Source organism: Leptopilina boulardi, unplaced genomic scaffold (genome assembly GCF_019393585.1).
Source record: "Leptopilina boulardi isolate dan_hultmark-lab unplaced genomic scaffold, ZJU_Lbou_2.1 LbouV2_269, whole genome shotgun sequence".
NCBI classification, from domain to species: Eukaryota; Metazoa; Arthropoda; class Insecta; order Hymenoptera; family Figitidae; genus Leptopilina; species Leptopilina boulardi.
The window spans coordinates 955,192-979,190 of NW_026137828.1; the positions used below are offsets into that span (position 1 = coordinate 955,192).

General features: G+C 28.3%; 1 protein-coding gene across 2 annotated transcripts in view; it reads left to right on the forward strand.

Annotated features, from left to right (window-relative positions):
* Positions 1 to 20,210, forward strand: part of LOC127281480 (igLON family member 5-like) — a 144,279-nt gene extending 124,069 nt beyond the window's left edge. For both annotated transcript variants that reach the window (XM_051305201.1, XM_051305202.1), the window contains exons 4-6: positions 6,800 to 6,955; positions 7,772 to 8,105; positions 18,331 to 20,210. In XM_051305201.1, the coding sequence (XP_051161158.1) occupies positions 6,800 to 6,955; positions 7,772 to 8,105; positions 18,331 to 18,470 (630 nt within the window). In that variant the 3' untranslated portion in view covers positions 18,471 to 20,210. The remainder of the gene's footprint in view (positions 1 to 6,799; positions 6,956 to 7,771; positions 8,106 to 18,330) is intronic.
* The last annotated feature ends 3,789 nt before the right edge of the window (positions 20,211 to 23,999 follow it).

Below are 23,999 nucleotides of genomic sequence, written 5' to 3' on the forward strand. Positions count from 1 at the left end.
TTTTGACAAAGCAAAGAATTTTATTAGTATAAAATTATCCCTCTCACGTTGCACTTTAAATGATGAAAACGAAATATATATAAATTTTAGTAAAAGAGGGTAAAATAAAATTTGTCTTGTAAATTGAAAATGACATTTTCTCGCTGACATTCTTTAGTGTAAAATAAAAAAGAGAAATTGCAGGTACAAATTTTTCTCCTTTGAAAGGTACTAAGTGACGTTTAATTTCATTCTTCATAAAATCCTCTTGTTCTCTGAATACTTTATGTTCCTGTTTCTCTTTTTTTCTATATTTCTTTTTATAAAGGAAGATTTTGATTTTAAAAGACGGTTAAGGAAATCCTACAATTATCAATTGGAGTTGTATACCTTTTGAATCAATCTCATTAGTTTAAAATGGTATAATTATTTGAAAATTTTATTAAAATAAATTTTCAATTTATTTATTCAGTGAAATAGTTTTTTTTTGATTATTGACAACCAATTACTTTTATTATTGGAAACATTGGCTTCCATTGTAGACTCTTTATAATGAACCAATGATTTATTTCCCATTAGAAAGCAAATAAGGTTTAAGATAAACTTTGTAGCTAAATGTCATCAGGATTTCTCATGTCATGTATTGGAATTGTTGGATTATTGAAAGTTTCACTTGCAAGCTAAGATCCTATAACTGCGCAGAGATACTTTAAAGGAGTTTGCACTCTAGGTCTTATATGAGCAAACCAGAAGGAGCTTGGACTAACTTTGTGCTGATTGCGGTAAACTTTAGAAACTAGCCTTACCCTATAACTTTCGACCCAGCAGAATTCATGGCCCCACAAGTACACATACATGACACGCCAGGTTGGATTTGAAGGTGCAATGCGTCTTGGATCTTCGTTTGGTTATGGACTTCCTTGCTGGATAGAATCCTAGATTATAACAAATCGAATCTACCGGTGAACCTCAAGTGGAAATTCTACGTTTCTCGAAAATTAACCCCAAATGACGTATTCCAGAGAGCAAACCCATATATATATATATATATATATATATATATATATAAATGGAACTTGGATTGAAACTAGATTAGATTAGATCGAATTTTACTCAATTCAAAGATATTTATTGTATCTATTTAACTGTTAAATTTTACATTTCAAAAAGTTTTATTACATTATTTTTTTTTATTTTTTATGAATAAAAAAATTTTTTCTACTTGCTTTGTTTTACAATTTTGAACTATTGAAAACTTTAAATGACAAATGTTTGAAGGAAAAATTTCCTGGACTTCGTAAAAAAAATTCTATTTGATAAAATAAATAAAAATTGTTATTCAATAAAATAAAGTAAAATTTAGAGTCTCAGCTTAAATTAAGTTATATCAAAATGAAAAATAACGATAGAAAATGTTTATTTAATGGTCATAAATGATACAAATTTTTTTTATAATTTTATAATTTGAAAAATATTTTTAACTATTTCAGAATATAGCTTTTAAGTAGTTACTCCTATTTTTCTATCATTTCACTTGACTTCTTAGTAGAGATTCAAATTGTGGAACATTTAAAAAAAGTTTTGTTAAAGTTTTGTTAAAGTTTTGTTCAATTTTTGTAAAATATACTTCATTTAAATAAATCTAAGTATTCTTGATAAATTATTAATTGTTTGTTCCCAACCTATTATTCAAATAGTTTTATTTAAAGTATTTTTCATTTAATAAATTCAAATTTTAAGTTATATTTTTATTAATTTTCTCATTTTTTTATTGCAATAATAAAATTCAACACGGAAATTATTAATCGATAAAATTTATGACAAATTTCCTTGTATTATTCATAAAAATATTTCAGAGTTTATCTTATGAATAAAGTCTCCACTCTTATGATTCCTAATTATGAAATGTCACTTTTATACTTATCTTCATGAAATTTAAATACAGAGAAATTAATACCTATATAATATAAAATTACATTCTTTGATATAAGTTTCGCGTGTCGTGAACATTTCATTTCTTCAAGCGTTCAACCAACAAGCTAATAAAATTATTTCAACATCGTTTCCAGGAAATAAAAAAATTTCCATATTACCATTACACAAAGATAAAATAGAAAAAATGAGAATCCATTTGATTTGTTTATTTTTTTTTTGTAAAAATTAATCATTTTAAATTTGTCTATTTATATTTAATTTTTTCAATTAATTTTTCCCATTGAAAATTGATTTTGTTTTAATAGATGAGAATTTTATTTTTTGCAAAATGACTGATAAAATTATTATTTAAAAAATTTTTCTTCTTATATATATTTTTTTAAAATTAATATTTTACGAGGATAAAATTCTCTTCAGAATGAGGAGTATATTTTTTTTATTTTAACTAAAAAAGTGGTCTAGGGCAGAAAAAAAAGTATAAAGACTGGAAAAAATAGATTTTCTCTGTCATAAAACAGAATAAACCGCCGATTTAACGAGATGGTGCTTGTTTTAAAATCCACACTTCTGAAATAACGATGCGGGGTTAGTGCATAAATCACTTGCAAAAGTAACCATTATGTCAGACTGGTGGTATTTTTAATTAAACTTTCAAGGCATGTTTCCTAGGAATCTCACTCTTTCGTTGTCTACCTATAACCTATATATACTATATAGTAATTGGAGGCCAGCGGCACGTGAAGATAATGACTGCGCGACGAATGCAGCTTCTTGAAACGTATTTAAAAACAATTAGATTTCCTTTTGCTAGTGGGTATACTGTATATATAGTATAGTGAAAATCCAAATAACAGTCAATGCTAGAGAGCAGCTTTCTTGCATCAAATATTAATTTTCAGAGGCATTACTGCGGCCTAGTTTCCATTTTATTGCCACTGAATATTACGATAGCATTAAAAGTTTCTCCACTTTAAACTCTTAATACATATATATATGTATACTGACTTCTTAGAATATTTTCCAAAATTAAATTCTATTTTTTCCAACAGCAAAAAAAAAAAATTAATTTTCAAAACTCTTTACAATTTTGACTCTCAGGGAGAAAAAAAAAGTTACTTTTGAGTAAACAAGAAACTTTTTTAATTAAGAGAAAAAACCTTTTTCGTCATATAAAAGAAAATTCTTATATAAATATAAGAATTTTTGCATATTTTTTAAAACTGAAAAAGTCTTTTATTTAATATCACCGTGATAAAAGTTTTTTTTTTTTTCAGTAAATGGGTCTATTACTTTACTTTTAACAGCATACATGAATCTTCATTTTTTTCTCATTGGAAAAATTTTCAAAACTATATCGAGAGTATATGGTTTAATGGTGAAAAATATAGAAAAATTTTGCCATAAATAAAAAAAAAAAAAGATTTTAGTATTGTTAGTTGGGATAATAATTTTAAAAAGGTTAAGTAATTAATTTGAATATCCATTTGCTCTTATTATACGAGACATGGATAATATTTTTTGATTAACACTACTATATACTCTCTGAATGAGTGTGTAGGTAAAACGTTTCTAACAAATTATTGTACAAGAATTATTGATAATTTACGAGAGTCAACAATTTATTGATATACGGGAATACAAAAGTAGAGAAATAACGTGTGCTCTGGTTAATAACATCGATAATTCAATTTTCTATATGCAACTTTACATTGTTAAATTATTATTTATATAGATATACAAAATAAATATATAGATATTTGATTTATGTCATTGCAATTCTAATTTTAATTCTCTCTGAAAATAATGCATAATTTGCAAAACATGAAAGCTATTTATAAGTTCAATCACATTGTTAATCTTGATAGTTATAATTGAAAATCATAAATTTGTTAATTTCACTAACATATTTGACAATTTTTGATATATTACAATCAGAAAAATAAAAAATATTCGTGAAGTTAAAATCAATGTTAATAACACTGTGCTATTTTAAAATTTGAACAAACTTGGCATCTATATCAGATAAACCTAATTCAAGTACTCGCGGGTTTTTGAGATCGCTAATTACGAATTTGATGGCAGTTTTCAAAAATTAAAAATGGCGGATACAATATGGCGGAAGAAAAAATTAAATGAATTTGCTTGAAGCTTGATATGCCTGAAGTTCTAAACGTTCAAAGGAACGAAAGAAATTTTACTACTTTTTTTAACTTTTTTATAATTAAATATTGCTTTTTTTATTTAAAAATTAATTAATAATTGATTGAAAATTTTTAGGCCAGGTTGAGAATATGCAAAATTGCTTTATAAAAACAAAACACTGCACAAAAGAAACACTGTATTTATTTGTTATAGTTGTTCACGGAATTAATATTATACTTGAAGTTGCTGAAAAAATAATAAATTGCGTCATTTGACATATCATCCCTGTCGGATTTGATTTGCAGATGTTGTTAGATGGCAGCAACATGCAGGGAGCACAAAGTTGCAGCTGTCATATTACTTAAAATTAGTGATTACTAGCATTAGTATAAATAAATGATTAATTTTTTTATAATATGTATTAAAAAAAACAATTTCATTAAAGAATTGTGAATATAAAATAAAAATTCTGCAACTTTTTTTTTTAAAAAAAAGAATTTTTTTAAAAAATTGTAATTGTTAAATAAATTTTAATCTAAATTTTTCTTATTTTTATATCCAAAAAAATAAAATTTTTGTTGAAAATTATGATGGCAAAATACAAATTTAACTAAATTTTTTGATCTTTTATTTAAGAATTTTTTTAAAAGTTTTAAGGGGGGAACACCAGTTGTAACTCAAAAAATAATGCTTTTTTCAAGAATATTTTCCAAAAGAACAATGAATCTTTTTAAAGAATACTATTTATTAGTTAAAAGTACATGTAAAAAGCTGTAATTTAAAAGAAAAAAAAAATTTTTTTAACAAAAACTTTTGGAGATATGAGCCATTGAAGTGGCGTCTTAAGAAAAAAGGCGAATTGCGGTGACCAGCATTCTGCAAGTATACTTCGTCTGAAATACAAAAATGAAATTGATTTACATTTATTATAAGATTATCTAGTTCGTGATCGAAGGATTTAAAAAAAAAAAAAAATTTGACAAAATGGCGACCTGTCAAAGTCAAAAGTATGATTTTCGTTAAAAAAATACGGTCGATTTTCAGCTATATAAAAAAAAGTTTTGATTAAAAAAAAAAATCCTTCGATCACGAACTAGACTTATATGTGTAAATGAAGCACACTAAATTTTAAATAAATCGGTTTAATGGTATTCGAGTAATCGTGGTCACCGACTTGGAAAATGTCATTTTGAGAAAAACGCATTAAAAGTTTCAACTTACTTTTTTTTGTTCAGAAGAAATTTTGTTTCTAAGTTACAAAGAGTCATCGATTCCTGGACCATATAATAACTCTTCCGCAGTGGTTGCCGTTTCTAAATCATAGGAAAAGGCCATCTGTCGTTAGGGTCAGGTATGGCTGGCCACCTTGTATGAAGCCACGGGACGCGCCGCTGCAGTGTTCTGTATATCTCATTTATTTTTCACCGGATCAACTTTGAAATTTACAGACACATTTCTAAATATGTATACTTTAAGAAAATGCACCAAAAAAAAAATCGATTTTTCGAAAGTTACAACTGGTGTTCCCCCCTTAAGGAAAAATTTATAAAAAATATATCAGCTTAATTTTTATTATTTTAACAAAATTCTAAAGTTTTTTTTATAAATAAAGTAAAAAATTGCATATTGTCTATTTGATGAATGTTTAAAATTTGTAACTCTTTTCAAATCTTGGCGCGCGTTCCGCCGTTCGGAATTGAAACATAATTTGCTATAGGTATCGGGCATATCTGAAGTGACAGATTTGACAAATTTCACTTTTTTCCTTAATAATTAAATAATTCTCAATTAATTTAACATAAACAATGCAGAAGTGAACTCTTAAGAAGTCCATCTCTCAATTATAAAATGTTTTTTGAACAATTTTAGCTTATTTATCAATTTTTTTACGTTATTCCTAATGTTGACCCAATCGCAATTGGGTAAATCAATTCCGCCAAGTGCACTTATAATATCACGAAAAACATTAACAACTTCAATGAATTTTATGTTATTTATTACAACCAAAACACAATAAAAAATAACGTTATTTAGACTGAAAATTACTCAAAATTAAAGAAAATAAACGACGTATTGGCTGACACAAGTCAACACTTTAAGGCGTTGTCCGCCATCTTGAAATGCAATCACATGTTTGTTTCCTAGTCATGCGCGGGCATAAATCCCACGTGGGACATCCCAGGTATATTCCGCACGTGACATCCAAATTTCCGTCCTGTGGGATATCCACGGGATATTTCATGCTGTGAGGATGGCTATTTTTAAATTAGTCTAACATAAATAGAAATATCAATTAATTTAAAATTTTTTGCCATGGTGCAGTTTATAACAGTTTCTGGAGGTTGGTTGATACATGCTGTAACTTAGTTTTTTTTATTCATAAATACGGGTAACTATTCCTTATGCGCCGCAGTAAACGATTTATCGTACATTCAGTAATTTTGGAGGTTAAAAAAAAATCTTTCCTTTAAAAAAACGACTTCCAGTAATAAAATGGTGTACCAAGTTTTAAATATTTATTTTGCTCTTATATATCATATAAATAATATAATTTATTGATAAAATCATTAATTTTTATAAAATATTTTATATATTCTATGATATATAAAATTGTTACAACCAACCCCTCGTACTCCTATATCATTAAATATGAAAACATGACTTTTTCATATCTAATGACGTAGTTGATGACATTTTCCAAATGAAAAGCCATTTATAATTTATGTGTTATTTATTATTAAAGGTCACATGGGTCAGACGAAGGGATAGACAATTATTGACTGTTGGTGCTACTACTCATTCTGTCGACTCAAGATTTATGATTAGGCCCTCAAATACTGACTGGACACTTCTTATTCATAAAGTAACTCTCGAAGATGCTGGACTTTACGAATGTCAGGTAATTAATTATTTCTGAACGAATTTACTTTTATTATTGTTATTAATTAAAAGTCTAAAAAAAGTGATAATTTAATTTAACTATATTAAAATTACATTTTAACAATTATCACTAAGCAAAAATGTGCGATTTATTTAATATAACTTTAGCAATTATATTAAACATAAAAATAAATATTTTATTGAAAAGTAACCAATATGTCCTCAATAAAAAAACGGAAAATTTCTTTAAAATTATATTTCCCTTGATAGAAGAGTGAGAGAGACAATTTAAAAAAATAATAATCTATACGAATTCTGTCAAAAGAATTTTAATTTCTTTAAAAGTACTCTCAACTTTCAACCCTGCGGCAATCGCGCCTGATGAGAATTTCTCTCACGTTGTTTTTCTTTAGATACTTCTTTTTAGTTTAAAAATCTTCAGAATAAAAAAAACTTGAAACTTTTTTCCACCTCTCTAACAGATCTTATATATATGATATATTGGTTTTTATAAGAGAAAATGTAAAAACGTTTCTCACACACATGTGATCTCGAGGGTTGACTCAAACTCTTGATATTTGCAGAAGAAACTTTATTTTGTTATTATAATAATTCATCTTTTTTATATACAAATGTAAACAAAAAATACTCAGATTTTCAAAAAATTTAAATTAAAAATTTTAAATTAAAATTTTTCAAAAAAACTTACATCTTTTAAAAAAATTATTTATTTTTATTTGAAAAAACTAATAATATAACATATGAAAAGAATTTTAATAGAAAATTAAGCTTTAGTAATAAAAAAACTAATTTCAATTTTTAAAAATTATTTTAGGTAGCTTCCCATCCTGTTCAACAGAATTTTGCTCGATTGAGAATCACAGAGGCATATTCGGAAATCCCAGGAGCTCCCGATCTTCATGTCAAACAAGGATCGAGTCTTCGTTTAGAATGCGAACTCATGTCAGCCACAGAAGCACCACTTTATGTGTTTTGGTATCGTCAAGGTCGAATGATAAACTACGATTCAGAGCCCGGTGTTCAAGTGGAACTTACAAAGAGTGGATCTGTTCTCATGGTTCACAATACAAAATTAACGCACGGAGGGAATTACACTTGTGCACCAAGCAACGCAAAGCCCGCGTATGTTATGGTACACGTAATTGAAGGTAAATTTAGCACTATTTATTATAATTTATGTCTTTATGCAAATTTCAATTGCTTTCTTATTTAATATGCATTTATTATTTATATTTTTTTATAAAGATTTATTTTTTATAAATTACATAAATTTTCTGTACAATGTGGATGTACTCAGTAATTATAATGTGTAACATGATAAATTATAAAAATTATTTATTAGCTACTGTACGGGTTTTCCTTTTCCAAATTTTCTCAAATTAAATTAATATGTAAAGATGAACGAGAAATTCCCTTCCAAGTGTATATTTTGATAAGAAATAAAATTCGACCAATGGAAGGTAAAAAAAACCCTTAAAAATAAACTTATGCTATTTTGTCACTAAATAATAATAATACCTGAATATTTAAAATAATATTACATTGCAGCTAGTCAATGTTAAAATTTATCTTTAAAATTATCGTTAAAAAATAAAAAGTAAAACACTACAAAAATTAGATACGCGACAATTTTCGTCATTTCGATGCGAGCATCAAATCAAAACTGAATTAAAATTTGTTTTGGAGAAATACCACACGTGTTAAAAAAAGGAAGTCAATGAACTCATAGGTAAATAGTGTATAGAGAAAAAAACTTTCACGATTCTATTATGAATTTAATTTTCTAATAAGAGGGAAATACGTTTTATTAAGAAAACAAATATCTTCTTTCTTATTAATTGTAGAATCGTTACTTAAAATATGAATCATTTCGGAAATAGAGCGTTTTTTATCATTTTTTTCACGATCAAGTATAATGGTATTCTTCCATTCGAAGTCCTGGTCAAAATTTAGTTGATGTGCACGAACCACAGATTTATTGTTTTTATTATTTTTATGTTCATTGATACGCGTGTTCAATGAACGTTTTGTTTGGCCAATATAATTTGCAGGGCAACTCTTGCAATTAAATTTGTAAACAACATTCGTATCTCGCCACTTCTCGGTTTTATCTTTACCGAGTTTTATTATAGATTTGAGATTTTTATTAACAATCGGAATGGAATGAATATTATGTGGTTTAATAATTTTTGACAACTTAGCAAAATCAGAATTGTTAAAAAGTAAACAAATTTTAGGAATTTCTTTATAAGCCAGAGATCGTGTATTTTTGGAATTCGAGTCTTTATTTTTAAATCTAATTTTGTTTAAACGGATTTTAATATATTTTTTATAAAAAAGAGGGGGTAATCGTTATTTATCAAAATTGTTTCTACTTTTGATAAGTTATCCTTACGAAACGAATGGTGAGAAAGAAGAATTGCTCTGTCAACGAGATTGTATACAATGTTGATTTTTTGTTGAATTGGATGATTTGAAAAGTAATTGATAAGTCTACCTGAAGATGTTGGTTTTTGGTACCAGTTATTTATTAATTTATTGTTTATGACATTTAAAGTAATATCTAGAAAATTAATTTTATTATCCATTTGTAGTTCATGAGTAAGCTGTAAATTATTATTGTAAGAATTAAAAATGTTGATGACCAAGTCGATATGGTTCTTATGAACGCAAATGATCGTGTCATCAACATATCTATAGTAAAATAATGGAATACAATTATATTGAGATTTTAAGATGTTAAGACAATCACATTCTAAATCATCCATTACAATATCGGCGAAAAGTAACATTGCTGCTACTAAATTATCTTTTAGGACTTCTCCAAGTCCAGTTAATTTATTTACTAAATCTAACATCTGCGTGACATGTTCTTTTGCATCACCACCTTCTTCTAAAGTCATTCGACAAATTCTTTTTAATAGAAAACCTTACTTAATAGATTAGACTTCTAGTGATGACTTTTAAGCGCATCCCAAGTTTCCTTAGCAGTTGCTGCATTCCGAATGTGTATTAATTGGTTATCATCAACCAAGAGTCCAATTGTTGCATAAGCTTGATCATCACTCCTTTTCCATGCCGTATCTGGATCATTTGGTGTATCTTCTTTGATGACATCCCACAATCAATCTTTAATCATTAGTAACTCGATTTTGTATTTCCAAATTTCATAATTATCACTGTTAAGCCTGTCAACTGCGAAACGCATTCTGGAACTGTCTGTCATTTTGATTCACTGAAGTTCACAGTTCACATAAAACTACTTCCGTTGAGCAGTATGTACAGTCACACACTATATATAAAACATCATGCACATTTCACTTATTAAAAAAAACTTTACACCTTCTATTATTTAGATCTCTGAGGGACTGGGCCCATAACATGTCAGAGTTTTTAATGGAAGTTAGAGAAAAAGTAATATGTTAAGGTATAATGAACGAACTTTATTCAATCACTTTAACTTTGCACTTTATTTGCAGATTGTTTAAATAGTTTAACGTCCGAGAAATATATTAATTAGAAGGTTTTGTATGAATAAAAAACGATAACATTCGGACCATTGTTGTTTTAATAAAAGTTTACTCCAACGTTTCGAAATCTAAATGATTTCCTCTTCAGGGAGTCAAATAAGAAACATATGTCAAGTCATAGAAATAATGGTCAATTGCGGTGTCAAATTAATAAAAACAAAACCACCCTAACGTTGGAGAGAAACATAGAGTCTGGAGTTCAAATCAATCAATCCATTTTTTTAAAAAAATTTAATAATTGAACAGACACATTATAAAACAAAACATATGATAAATAAATAAAACACATAATCCATAAATAAACAATATAAATTGAAATAAATAAAATAAAATATTATGTGTTCTTTTCCCAACGTCAACTTTAAAACAATTGCAACAATTTTAAACAATTTTTTTAAACAATTTTAAATCAATTTGCAGATTGATTAAATAAATGGTTATTATACATTTAGTTGTTTGAATATAAAGACAGTGACAATATTTATAACGATGCTTCTGTCATCAATTCTGACGAGGTACTGACTCGTTGAATATAGGTAAGACCCTATGCAAGGTCCTGTACTTGGTCCCGAGATGTACCTGGGATGACCGCCATAAAATTGCCAAACGTCTTTTTGGCTATGTCGTTCCAATACCAACAATAAATAACAAAAATTAAATTTAAAAAATTAACTACATTTCTGAACCTATTGAATCGGGTCTCTAGTTGTTTGTGACCATTCGTTCGGGAAATCCGTTAAATCAAAGTAACAAGGATAAAATTCTCGTTTCAAATAATATGCAACATTACAATAATTCGATAATATTCCGTCTATCTGATGATATCATATTTATAAATATTCCCAATTCTGTCAGAAATATAATTAATAACAAATTTTTTTAGCCTTTTTTCTAAATATGCCGCTAGGTGGCAGCTACTAAACACGTGTTCACATGTGTCTCGGTTGATTTTGTTTAAATAAAACGGTTTAAGTTTGGTCTGTTCTTTTACAACCTTATAGTTATAAACATTATTTTGTGCTGGTTTTTAGTGAAAGTTTTTTATTATCTGCACCATTTGCCTTAACTTGGCTCTCTGATTTGAATTTTTTCTAACCTAACATTGGACTGATATACTTGTGTGAAGTTTTTTGTTTATGTAACTTCAATTGGAACTGTTTTCGCTCAATTTACTTTTTATTTTTATTTGAATGATTATTTGTGTGCAAAAATGGCCTCTAGTGTTGAAAATTGTGCAAAATGTGGTAAAGATATTACACGTGCTATTCCTACTTTGTGTAGGAAGTGTAATCTTCCTTATCATCCCAGCTGTGCGTTACAGCTGTCTACTTTGCCTGATGGGTCGTTCACCAAATGTTGTAAACCTAGGTCATTGTCTCCTTCAAATAATTCTCAATCTTCACAAACCTCTGTTAACTTGGATAGTATTTTGAGAGCTATTAAGGTTTTATCAACAACAGTTTCTGATAATTTTGCCAATATGACTGAAAACATGTCAGATATCAACAAAAAACTCGATGACACACTGTGTAGGCTGAGTAATATGGAAAGCAGAGTTGTTGATTTGACAGAGCGTCTTAATGTTGTCGAAGAGAGACTTGATAAATCTGAGGCAAATGGTTCTACAAATATTGATTCTAATTCAGTAACTAATGTCTGTATAAATGAACTTGTTGATCGAAATGAAAGAAAGAACAATCTTGTTTTATTTAATCTTCCAGAATTGGACACTTCGTCAAATAATAGTTGTTCTTTGAAATCTGTGGTTACGAATAAATTAAAAAAATTCATTCAAACAGATGATCTTGAAAATATACGCACATTTAGAATTGGTTCTAATGCGCAGGTTTCTCGTAAGCCTCGCCCTGTTAAGATTGTATGTGAGACGGAAGAGAAGGCACAAGTAATTCTAAAAAAATTTGTAAGTGTCAAAAGAGACTCAACACGTTCAAGGGAGTTGGAAGATCTTTGGATGTCGAATGACAGGACGGTTATGCAGAGGGAGGAGATTAAGAGAGTGAGGGAGGAACTAGAGACCCGTCGATTAGACGGAGAAATGAATGTGTCAATGGTCTACCGGCGTGGAATCCCTACCATAATTAAAATCCCCCTAGAAATCGCACATCCACTCTTGCAGTCCAGATAGATGCGTGTAAGGAGAATCTATAGTTATTTCCCCACTTGGTGCCCAAGGTTGTGTCCCTTCCTTGAGATAAACTTATTTTATTTCTATCTATGAAAGTGATTTAAGGAAATACATACAGAACTAAACGTAGACATTGTGATTTAGATAAAATCAGTATTATTGAACAATAACAATTATTTTTGAAATTAATTGATATAATGGTAAAGCAGATTCTATTTATCGAAAATTAATCTTCTCTTTTGATAATAATGTAATTTGATTTATGTTATTCTTTACTGTATAAACTTATAATGAACTTTAGCCATTATAGCGCCTACCTAGATTTAGTTAATATTTTATATTTTGTATTGTTACTTACGTAACTATTAGAATTTAGGAGTACTTTTGTACGAAAGGGCATGTCCCGTTATGTTCTAAATAAATAAATAAATAAATAAATAAATAAATAAACATGTTTTTAACTGCCAAGATGAAATTAGAAAAAATTTGGAAAATCTGACTACGTGAACCCATGTTCCTATAGCTTATGTAGGTATGGTCGTCTTATTGTTCTGACCGACTAACTAAAAAACACACACATTGATTTGACTAATTCTCATTCTATAAAACTGCCTTTAGGCATGAAGATCTCTTGGATCTTGCTTGCGCCAGCATGCATTTGATGATCTTTTTTGTCTATTTCTTCTTTGTTCTTGCGAAAATCTTTTTCATTTCCCCGAAGGCAGATCTGAAGACTCCACATGCTCCAGCACCTGCGACCTGGTCGATTATCACATTCCCGTCTGATTGTGTTTTGCATAAGCAGTAGCTTGCTCTCTTCATACAGTCTGCGAAGTTATGATCGGCTTCTCTACACATAAAACACCCAATCAATTTAACATCTGTGTTATAGTCTTATTCTAATATGGTCGTAACCGAGGCATCGATAATACATCATGACCATGAATTTCTTTTTAATCAGGCAGCTTATAGAACCTACTTTAATGCACGACAATTTATTTAGCCTGTTTTCTTCATTTGGTTTATTGACAACAACAGAGAGCTTCATTCCTCTGTGTTTGGATATTTGGACAGTCATCTTTCTACATCCTGTAGTGGGATTACGAATAGCGCTAGTCGCTATTTAGAGTTAAAAACTTATATATTTTTAGTGAAATTTGTTTTAAATGATGTTTGAAATAAAATAGGTTTGACAATTTCTTCAGAATAGGGCGCATGTAGCTCACTGCATGTCATAAAAGGCAACTAAAAGGGGTGCGGAGGGTTGTACCCATCTAGCTAAGTACCGCTTCGACGGAGACGCTGAGATGGAACATTACCGATGATGTATGAACGCACTACTCCTGCCAAGTGTTCACCATGTGAAATGGGACCCTCCCCGTGCAAGGTGGCCGTGGAAGTCTGACCGGAGAACTTGTCTTCCCGTATCCCATCGCGTGTCGTACGAGGCGACTAAAGAGGGAAATTTGAACGCAGTACGCCTCCTCGTCCGGAGGCAGGGTGAGACCGTTGTGGTTTCAGACTGCGGTCTGACACTTCGGTCTGGGAGCGGATGTTCCACGTGGTCCTCGTTGGAAGTGCAGGATTCTTGTCCTCGCTAACTCACGCCCACTCCTGTTGAGGTGTTATCGGGTCCAAGATGAATGTTACTAACCGTTCCGCCATTTCATTGGGCACCCTATTGTATGAGTGTGTGTGACCTACCAGACCATCGGTGGGTGGAGCTCAGCTCGGAGACGGAACCTCCACGAGGTCCCCGCTGGGTACTTTGATTCCCTTCTTCCGCTTAAGTTCTACTTGTACGGGCGAAGGGAATCAATGCTAACCGTCTCCTCTTGGAAGGGCACCCGGTCTTCTTCGCCGTTTTGGTTCTTAAGGACCTTACAACGGCAATTTTTCCCTCCTCTTTCCCTATGGTGCTTCGGTAGCGAGGCGGCTTGCCAAATCGCCGTCGTTTCAACATGTCGGTAGTTCTTTCGTTAGGGGGTAAATATGCTTATTTTAAGATCGGGAGTTATAGTCCTTAAGGACCCACGCATCCCAGTCGGCCTTGAGCACGACGATAAGCACAATTCAGTTTCTTCAAAACTTAAACTGCAAGATAGTAGTTCAAAAGAGAATATAAACCAAACCCCACTAGATAAGACCTTTGACATAGAATTCATGTCAATTTTTTAGAAGTTTTTATCTACGTAGTAAACCAATACGACATGAAGGTGGAAACAATTCTCTAACTTCATTTTTGCCAACTGTTGCTTTCAAATAAAATAATTTGTAAAAAATTATTTGATTAAACATTTTGTTTATTCAAACTGCTACCTCTCAATAAACTAAGAAAGCTCGATATATTGCTCCTTCTTGTACTTTCATTCATTACAATTTTCTGTAGTATTTTAAATACTCCTTCATCTTCGTCTACAATAATACTCAAAACGTTTAATGCCGTTTTACCCTCCAGCATCCATGGGCTGTCATTGCCCTTTGATAAGAACTGTTAAAAATATTCACTGATTATTAAATTATGACTATTTTATTAAAACAATGCACTGACGATTTTTAATAATAATCATAATAAGAAATAATTTATATGAACGAATCAAAAAATGATAAAAAAGTAAAATGTAGTATTTTGACACGCACGTCGGTGCCCCTTTCATCGCCACTAGCCTTTTATCCAATTTCAGACCTGTCAGTCAACAACAAGTCGAGCGAACAATAGAGTCGTTGCTTTAAAAATCGTCCGTGAATTGTTTTAATAAAATAGTTATAATTCAATAACCAGTGAATATTTTTAAGTTTTCATGGGCTTATTTTAAAGATAAAATTTTAAGCTTTCATTTGTATTAAATTCTATTTTTTTTATATACTTGTCTAAAAATTGCATCCTACGATAATTCTGAAAGAAGTTAACATGTTTTAAAAGCGTTCGTGTTTTCAATAGTATGTACTGTTTTAAGTGGTCGCACAATTTTGACCGGTAATGCAGGTATGACTTCAAACTGTCTTTTACAATTTTACAGAATATTCACGATGGATCTAAATCAATTTTGAATCAAAGCTAGTATAAAACATAAATTTTTTTTCACGTATGGGTTATTTAAGTCATAAATAGTTTAGATAAATTTTATAGCCCATAACTTGTCGAGTCATTTTTAAAAAACCTTTTTCTTAAAAAAAATATTTTATTTTTTTAAAACTTTGGTAATAATAAAATTTCTATTTTTGTATAAATATAAATGTAATGAAAACGATAATTTACACTCCTGACCCATTGTGGCTAATGTCTTAGTATAGTAGTATAAGTCAGTTTTAAGTCATACTTAATATTATCGAATTCTTGTTATTCTTGTTATGGATTTAGTAATAAAGGTTATTTTCTTATTTGTTCCTTTTAAATTTTTAATTTCGTATTACAAAATAAAATTTTACTAGGGGAATGTATCCATGATACACTTTTCTGTTTTTTATGAAACCAAAGGCGAAAAGAAAGACAAGTTTTTAATGTCGAATATTAGTATAATTATAAGTCGAAACGAAAAACTACATCATATCTTTAAAATTAATATTACAATACTCATTATTTAAATTCATTTATTCAATGTTAGTTGTTTAATAATTAATATTAATTAATTTTATATATTTTTAAGTATAATACATTGATTAATATATAATAATGATGTTGAGCAGTAATAAAATTTCTTTAATTTTTATTTTAATTGTTAAATTATTATTTAAAATTATTATATCTATTATTTAATTATCATTTTATTTCAAGGTACATTTTTTAAAAATAATTTAATTTTTAAATTAAAAATTCATATTTATATAATACCTAATATAATTTATATAATAATTTATATACATATAGTATAATTTATAAATATGCATGAAATTAAATAATTTGTATTAAATCTTAAATATCTGGTTATGATGTTGAAATTGATTATATCTTTTCATATTTTCTCGACTATATAACGTAGAGGAGACCGGGGTTACTTGGCGCACTTTTCACTCTTTATATATAAGACCTTGGGAATATTATAAATCCATTATTCAGTTAAACTTTTTGAAAAGGATTGTTATTGGTACTTATTAATTAATGTATAAATTTCATATAATTCAACTTCATTTAATCATTTCTTAAATATTTAACGAAATTTTTAGATGCAAAGTTATATGACATATAAGTTTTACTTTGTTTAGAAATAAAAAAATTATAAATTATTATTATATTTATAAGAAAGTGATACATACCTACTTATAAAATATAACATTTAATTTAAACTTTTTGAGATCTTTTCTGGTAGTTGAAACATTTTCTAAAACTAAATTATTTTCTTTTACATTCGTGACAAATAAAAAATTTATTTTGATCTTTTATATAACATACGTATATGTATGTATAATAACATAAATATCAACTTAACACTTTTGAATAAACTTAAGTTTGCCAAACATCTCTGGTCTTCCGTAAACGTAAAGACTATTTAAAATTTTTTTTTCTATAACTTACTATTTTTGTCTCAAAAATTATGTTTGTTAAAAATCTATAAAATATTCTTGCCTTTTATTTTTTATTTAACCTCGTTGGATGCAACTAGTAGCGCAAATAATTAAATAACAAAAAGCTTTTAGTTTCGCATTGAAAAGAGCACGAGATTTAAATTTAAATTGAATAAATAATAATAAATGGAACATAAATAGTTCTAAGCCAAGAACTACCAACTAAATTGAGTTAAATCGAAAATTATTTATAATATCTTTTTATTTATATTTTTACTTTATACTTTTCCATGACTTTATTTGTAATGATAATATTATTTCTTAAACCACGACGTTTTGATACATCAAAAAGAAAAACAGAGTTTAAATCTTGAAATTATTAAGAAATTTTAATATAAAGATTAAAAAGAGAAATTATCAATTCCAATAAATCAAAATTTGAGTGTTTAAAATAATTTATATCTCAATTTATTCATTTTTTGATAAAAGAAACTTGAGTTCGTGAATTTTAGAATAAATCTAAAATCGGGTTTATTTCAAATTTTAATTAAAGAATATGATTCTTATCTTGATGTATAAAGAAAACAATTTTATTTAACCTATTTTATAATTTTAAATGGATCATTCTCCGTACTCTCTCTCAGCTGGAGATAAATGAATTATTATCTCTTCTAAATATCCCTTTTAATTATTTTCCTTAACTTTAGAAATAAACTCTAGTAGCAAGCAGCTCAAACAAACATTTAATTATAAATTCATGAGGAAATAAATTGAACAGAAAAATGTAACAACTCGTAACTATTTCTTCCATCCAATTCCTTGAGATTTTCGTAAATCGTCTTCTCTTGAAAGCCGCATGTGCAATATCTATATATGTATAAGGAATAATAATGTCATAGAATTGGAAAAATATCCAATTCAAGTCGGTCGATGACGATATTCGAAGCCGGGAAGGCTAGTGTCAGGTTCGTGAGCGGACTTTTGAGGGTATGACGGTGGCGTGCAAAATATATAGCCGAATCTTCTTGTGTCCCGCTTTCACGATGAGGTTCGCTCCTCTTCTTTGGGATACATACATACACGTTTAAAATGTCATTTTATGCTCAGCAACTGCATACATATATAATATCAATGCACAGCAGTCGTTCAAATAAAGTCTTAAAGTGAAATTTTTTTTTCAATTTTCTTTTTCAGAAGAGGAAAAACCAGCGGCCATGCACGGTGGCGACAGGAGAAACTTGAGTCCAGCAATTTTGGCGAGCAACTTTCTTGTGTCATTCTTGGCGGCTGTCAGCTGGAGGATACCAACTTTTACGAGCCTCTATCCTACGTGAAAAGTGTGTGTCGTGAAAAAAACTTGAACGAACCCGGGATACAAGCCATTTTAAATCTCTATATAAGAAAACGTCCCTCGGGTTTGTTGTTTGTTTGTTTTTTTTTTTAAGTCCCTCGGGTCTCAAGGACCCTCGAAAGAGAGTTTACTGGCTATCCCAAAGTACCATACCGAGACGCTCAGAACAGTGTTCAACTTTGGTATTCTCGTTTCTTGGATCCCTTATATAAAGTTTATTTTTTAAGACAAAGAAGAAAAAACTCAATAGAGAGAGAATAGTGAACTTGAATATATTAAACATGTGTTGAAGAATTCTTGGTCCTTGATTCGGAATTGATTGGTCTTTTGGGATGAAATTGGTATACATATATAAAAACTGTATTATTACAAAACAACAAAGTGAGGAAGAATGGCTTGTGTGCCTCTTCGTGTACTTGTAAATAATTCCGCACGCTCTCACCAAAGTGAAGCCTTTGAAAAAAAAAGCTGTACAGTTCGCATGATTTAATGTGTATATTATTAATTTTTAATATTGAAGTGAAAAAAAACACCGTTTCGTCGTGTCGAGTGGAACGTTATATATATATATATATATATATATATATAAATATATATTTCTCTTCCGCGCTCTTCTTCTCTCGTAAATAGAAAACAAAACTTTTAAGCTACCCCTGTAAGAAGTTCGTCTCTTATAAGATACGTGTAATTGGAACGAATATTTTGCTCGGCGACACTTTAACGACGATGCCACTAAACTTCTCCGCGCGCGTTGCTCCACTAATTTTTCCCAAGACTAGGTGTCTATGGAGGAATACTGTATTCTGAAAACGCCATTAGTGCGAACAAAAGATATAGAACCAGACGAATATATACATATATTCTACTAAGAGAGAGAGAGTGAGAGGAAAAATTATCTCTTAAACATTTAACGAGTCAGTGCTCATTAAAGAATTATTGATTTTTTCTTTTATAAAGCAAGAGATTTGCTAATAAAGCAATATTTTAAAAAATTCTTTTTATATATACTTCAATCCAACTTGCTAATATTAAATTACTAATTATTTAAAAATTTTAACATTACACTGAGAAAACTAGAGGTTCAAATTCAGACGTTCAAAAAGTGAATGTTTTCCTTTCCTTTTCCTTTATTAAGAGAGTTTAATAGTCCTTCTAGAATGATTTTAGAATTGGTAAAAGAAATCTGCTTGTATATTCTGTTTTATTATATTAAGAGGGTTAAAAGCTGCGCAGAAAGTGTGAACTAGCTGATGCGCGCGAACATATTTGTTTCTTAATCGAATAGACGGAATTTTGGGGTTAGTTTGCCATATTTATTCGTTCCGCGCACGATAAGGAAGGGATTTCTCAAGATTGATAATTTGTCCCTCTGCTATAAACTCATTTTCTCTCCAGGAGAAATGGCTTAAATATCTGTGAATGTTGTATTTCAATATTTAGATTGTTTTCCAATCGCTAACTCTCAAATATAAACTCTTTATCCCTCCAAATGTTTTTTTTAAACCTCTAGTTTTCTCAGTATAGGTAAAAATACATATTATTTGCAAATAAATTTTTATTAAATTTTCCAAATTGAATGAATCAGATTTTTTCAATTCATTTTTAAAAAAGTTTAAAAACAAAAGTTGAATGAAATTTCTACGCCGGCATACATGATGTTGTCTTGTTAATAATTTTTAATTTTTAATTTAAAGTTGCAGTGAAATAGAATAGATATAGAAATTGAAATAGAATTTGTCCTTTCTGAATACATATTTATTTCAAAAGTTGTCTAAATTATTAAATAAGTCATTTGAAAATATTCTCTTTCTAATAATAATTACATATAAAATTTTTAAACAAATGTATATATATATATATATATATATATATATATATATATATATATATACATTTGTTTACACATTTTATATAGAAAAAAGTACTTTTTCAAAATTGTCATTGTATAAATTTATTATTTTAAAATATTAAAAAGAAGAATCTCTTTTGTACGTATTTAAATACTTTAAAACTAGCACATTGCAAATTATAAGAAAATATTTTTAAAAATATTGTTTTGTCAAATTGCAAAAAATAAAAGATAAATATTTGTTTTTTCACATAAAATATTTCATTTCATTTGGGATTAAATGTTAGACTCGTGATTAAAGTAATGGATATGTAAATATCCAGCCCGAATTCAAATGCCAATAGAGTTCTGAAGTATGTTCTTAGCACCAACTGGTGGTAAAAATTTTAAATAAGTAAGTACATATCTTGTTGTATTGAATATAATTTGTCTTGATCAAATTTAATTAATTAATGATTTAATCAAGATTATTGTTATTAAGTTAATACAGTAACACTAACACTAATATGTACATAAATCTATTCGACTACTATTTATTGTTACTCAAATATTATTATAATGTATGAATGATTTTACCTACCTCAACTTTAACACTATAAAAAACTAGTATTATTTTTTTTTACTTTCCATACCCGGTGTTTTTCTTAAAACAGTTCCAGAAATAAACTTAATTTTTCATCAATTAGTTCAATCACATTACTAACGTGAATTACTTTTTAGTGATCCGTCACCTTTTGCAAGGCTTTCTTTTCTAAATATAGAAATCTCCAATTTTTGAAATCCGCTTTTGACTGTAATAGACATTTTTTTCACGGATATTAACAATAGTTTGGAAAATTCTTGTTTATAAATTAACATTTGGCACGATATGTGTACAATTGTCAGATATTATATAGATACTTCAGAACTCTATAGGAGATTCAATATAATAATAATTAATTAATAACTAATTGTTAAGGATATAATTTATTTTCTTTCTTTCTCTCTGTTTTTTTTAAATATTATATTCTTTAGAAAAATTGTCAGCGAAATAATTATGATGTAACCCCTTTCTTTTTTGTAACAGTCTTCGTCTATACGTAATAATTATTATCGGCGACGAAGGGAAGCCCTTCGAGAAGTCTGTAATCCGTCGATAAAATCCGAGAGAAAGAGAATCCCTCTCTTTAAATTGGGCCGGAAAAAGGGGTGCACGGAACTCCCACAGTGGTTGCGCCTACAATTTTCAACACCCTTCATAAAGCACCACCGATCCGGAAATAACTTTTTCCGTTCGGTCGATAATCGTGATAAAAGCACGCGGAGGATGACAGTGTGCGTCAGATTATTTCATTTTCTATATAATTCTCAAAGTTCGACTGCGATTGGACAATTATTGTCTATAAAAATTAAATATAGACAAATGTGAATGTGTATGTGAGTTTATTTTTGTGTTTTGAGCGTATGTGTGTGAGTGTGTGTATGTATAAGTGGAATGAATGCACTCATTGACATTATGCATGTATTAATTGTTCTTGATAAATGGATTCAATGTACATAAAGTTCAAGACATATAATGATGACAGTTAAAAGTCAATAAACCATTAATCGTGATCTAATCAATATTTTATTCATACTGTAATATTCTTTTGAATAAATCGTGGAGTAAGGGGCCAAATGTTGATAAGTCCATTTTCTAAAAAACTTTCACTTTTTCCATTTTCCGTGAATGGTAATTGAATAAACTTCAAAAAAATCAGTTTCATTAAAAAAATTGTTAATTTAGAATTATATTAATTTAAAAATATTTGGAATTAACAAAAAAAATTTTTAATTTTAGTTTTTTTAACTAGAAAAATACTCAGATCTTTGAAATTCATTATTTATGATCCACTTTAATTAATAATAAGACTTCTAAGTCCAAAAAAATATTCTTGTATAATTAAATCAATATATTTTATCTACTTTCAAGTTAACTTTAATGGTTATGTGTCAAATTGCATTTGTTATTTCTTGAAATAGTAAACAATGGACTTATCCACTTTTGGACGCTAACTCCTCAATCTTACATGTGTACATAAATTATACATCAAGGTAAGTGAATTATAATTCTAATTTTATTACAATATTCCTAATGCTTTAAATAATAAAATATAGTTCCATTTGGTTTGAATAATTGCAGTCTTTATTTAAAAATAAATATTATATAAAGACGGAGATTTCATATTTGTCATTAATAATAATTATTAATGCAAGAAATTATTTTCATTAAGGTCGAAACTGATAAATGAATTAACGGAGGATGAACTAAATAGATAAAAATATCTCAATAAATAATGAAACTAGATGGGAATGAGAAACTAATATTATATATTAAGTTACACTTAAAAAATCTTTTTCTTTTCCAGATTTTAAATACGTACTGTAACGTAGATTTTAATTTATTATTGATTTTATTTTAAATTTGAATTATTTATTATTATATTTTCAAGACAATCCACGGTATCTACACTTTTTAATTATTTATTTGCCAAGACGCCAAGTTCTTTTATGGAAAATAACTAAACCTAAAATATAGTTAAATAACCTGACAAGTAAATTTTATAATTCTATTTAAGAAAAACTAAAACCAGCTCATGAATTCTATTGTTATTTTACAGCAACAATAGACCGCGGTGAGGGTGGGGGATAAGGATAAACACTATTAATTAAAAAAAATTTATAACAGTAAAAATTATTTTTTCTTGATTTAATGAGATATATGAGATTGATTATTGAATTTTACGTCATTCGTTATTTCATTTATGAGGCAAAATTCCTGAAATGTCCGAACAAAAAATTAAAAGTTCTCGAATTTAATCCATACTTTTCTAAAATGTTGTTATTGTTGGTGAAAGTCTAAAAATCAATTATTATTGAATTTAATAAAATAGTTTTTGAATTACAACGTTTTTAATTTTTGACTTTTGAAAAAAAAAATTTTTTTTCAATGTACAATATTTATAAGTAGAATGCATAAAAGTTAACATATATATAATGATTTTTAAAGCTTTTTTGACGAGCTACACGCTGTTAATAATATTTTTTTTTTTTAAATAACATTTGACCTTGAAATTCAAGGTCAAAATGTTAATTTACGTTTATCTCAGAATCGGATTTTTTAAAATTATTTTTAACTATCTCAATGGAAAGCTTGACTAATTTCCTACAAAACATGTAATTTTCAGAGTGGGATCTTTTAAAGTTTTTGAGATATTAATTAATTAATTAATTAATGTTTATAACAAATGAAATATTTTACAAACGAATAAAGTTACCGTAATTCTGAAGTTAGTAATTGAAAGTTAATGTAATTCCGCATCCAACGAGCCCTATATGAAGTATTTTGGATAAGTAGATTGTTAAAAAACAATTAGTTAACATTGCAATTGTTTATTAACAATCTACTCATCCAAAATACTTCATATAGGGCTCGTTGGATGCGGAATTAGCTTAACTTTCAATTGGTTAGTTTAGATTTACGATAACTTTATTTGTTTGTAAGATATTTCATTTTTTATTGTTATTTAACTAAAATTGAACAAAAATACTGCATATAGGGCATTTGGATGCTTGTTGTTAGTAAAAAATAAAATATTTTACAAACAAATAAAGTTATCGTAAATCTAAACTAACCAATTGAAA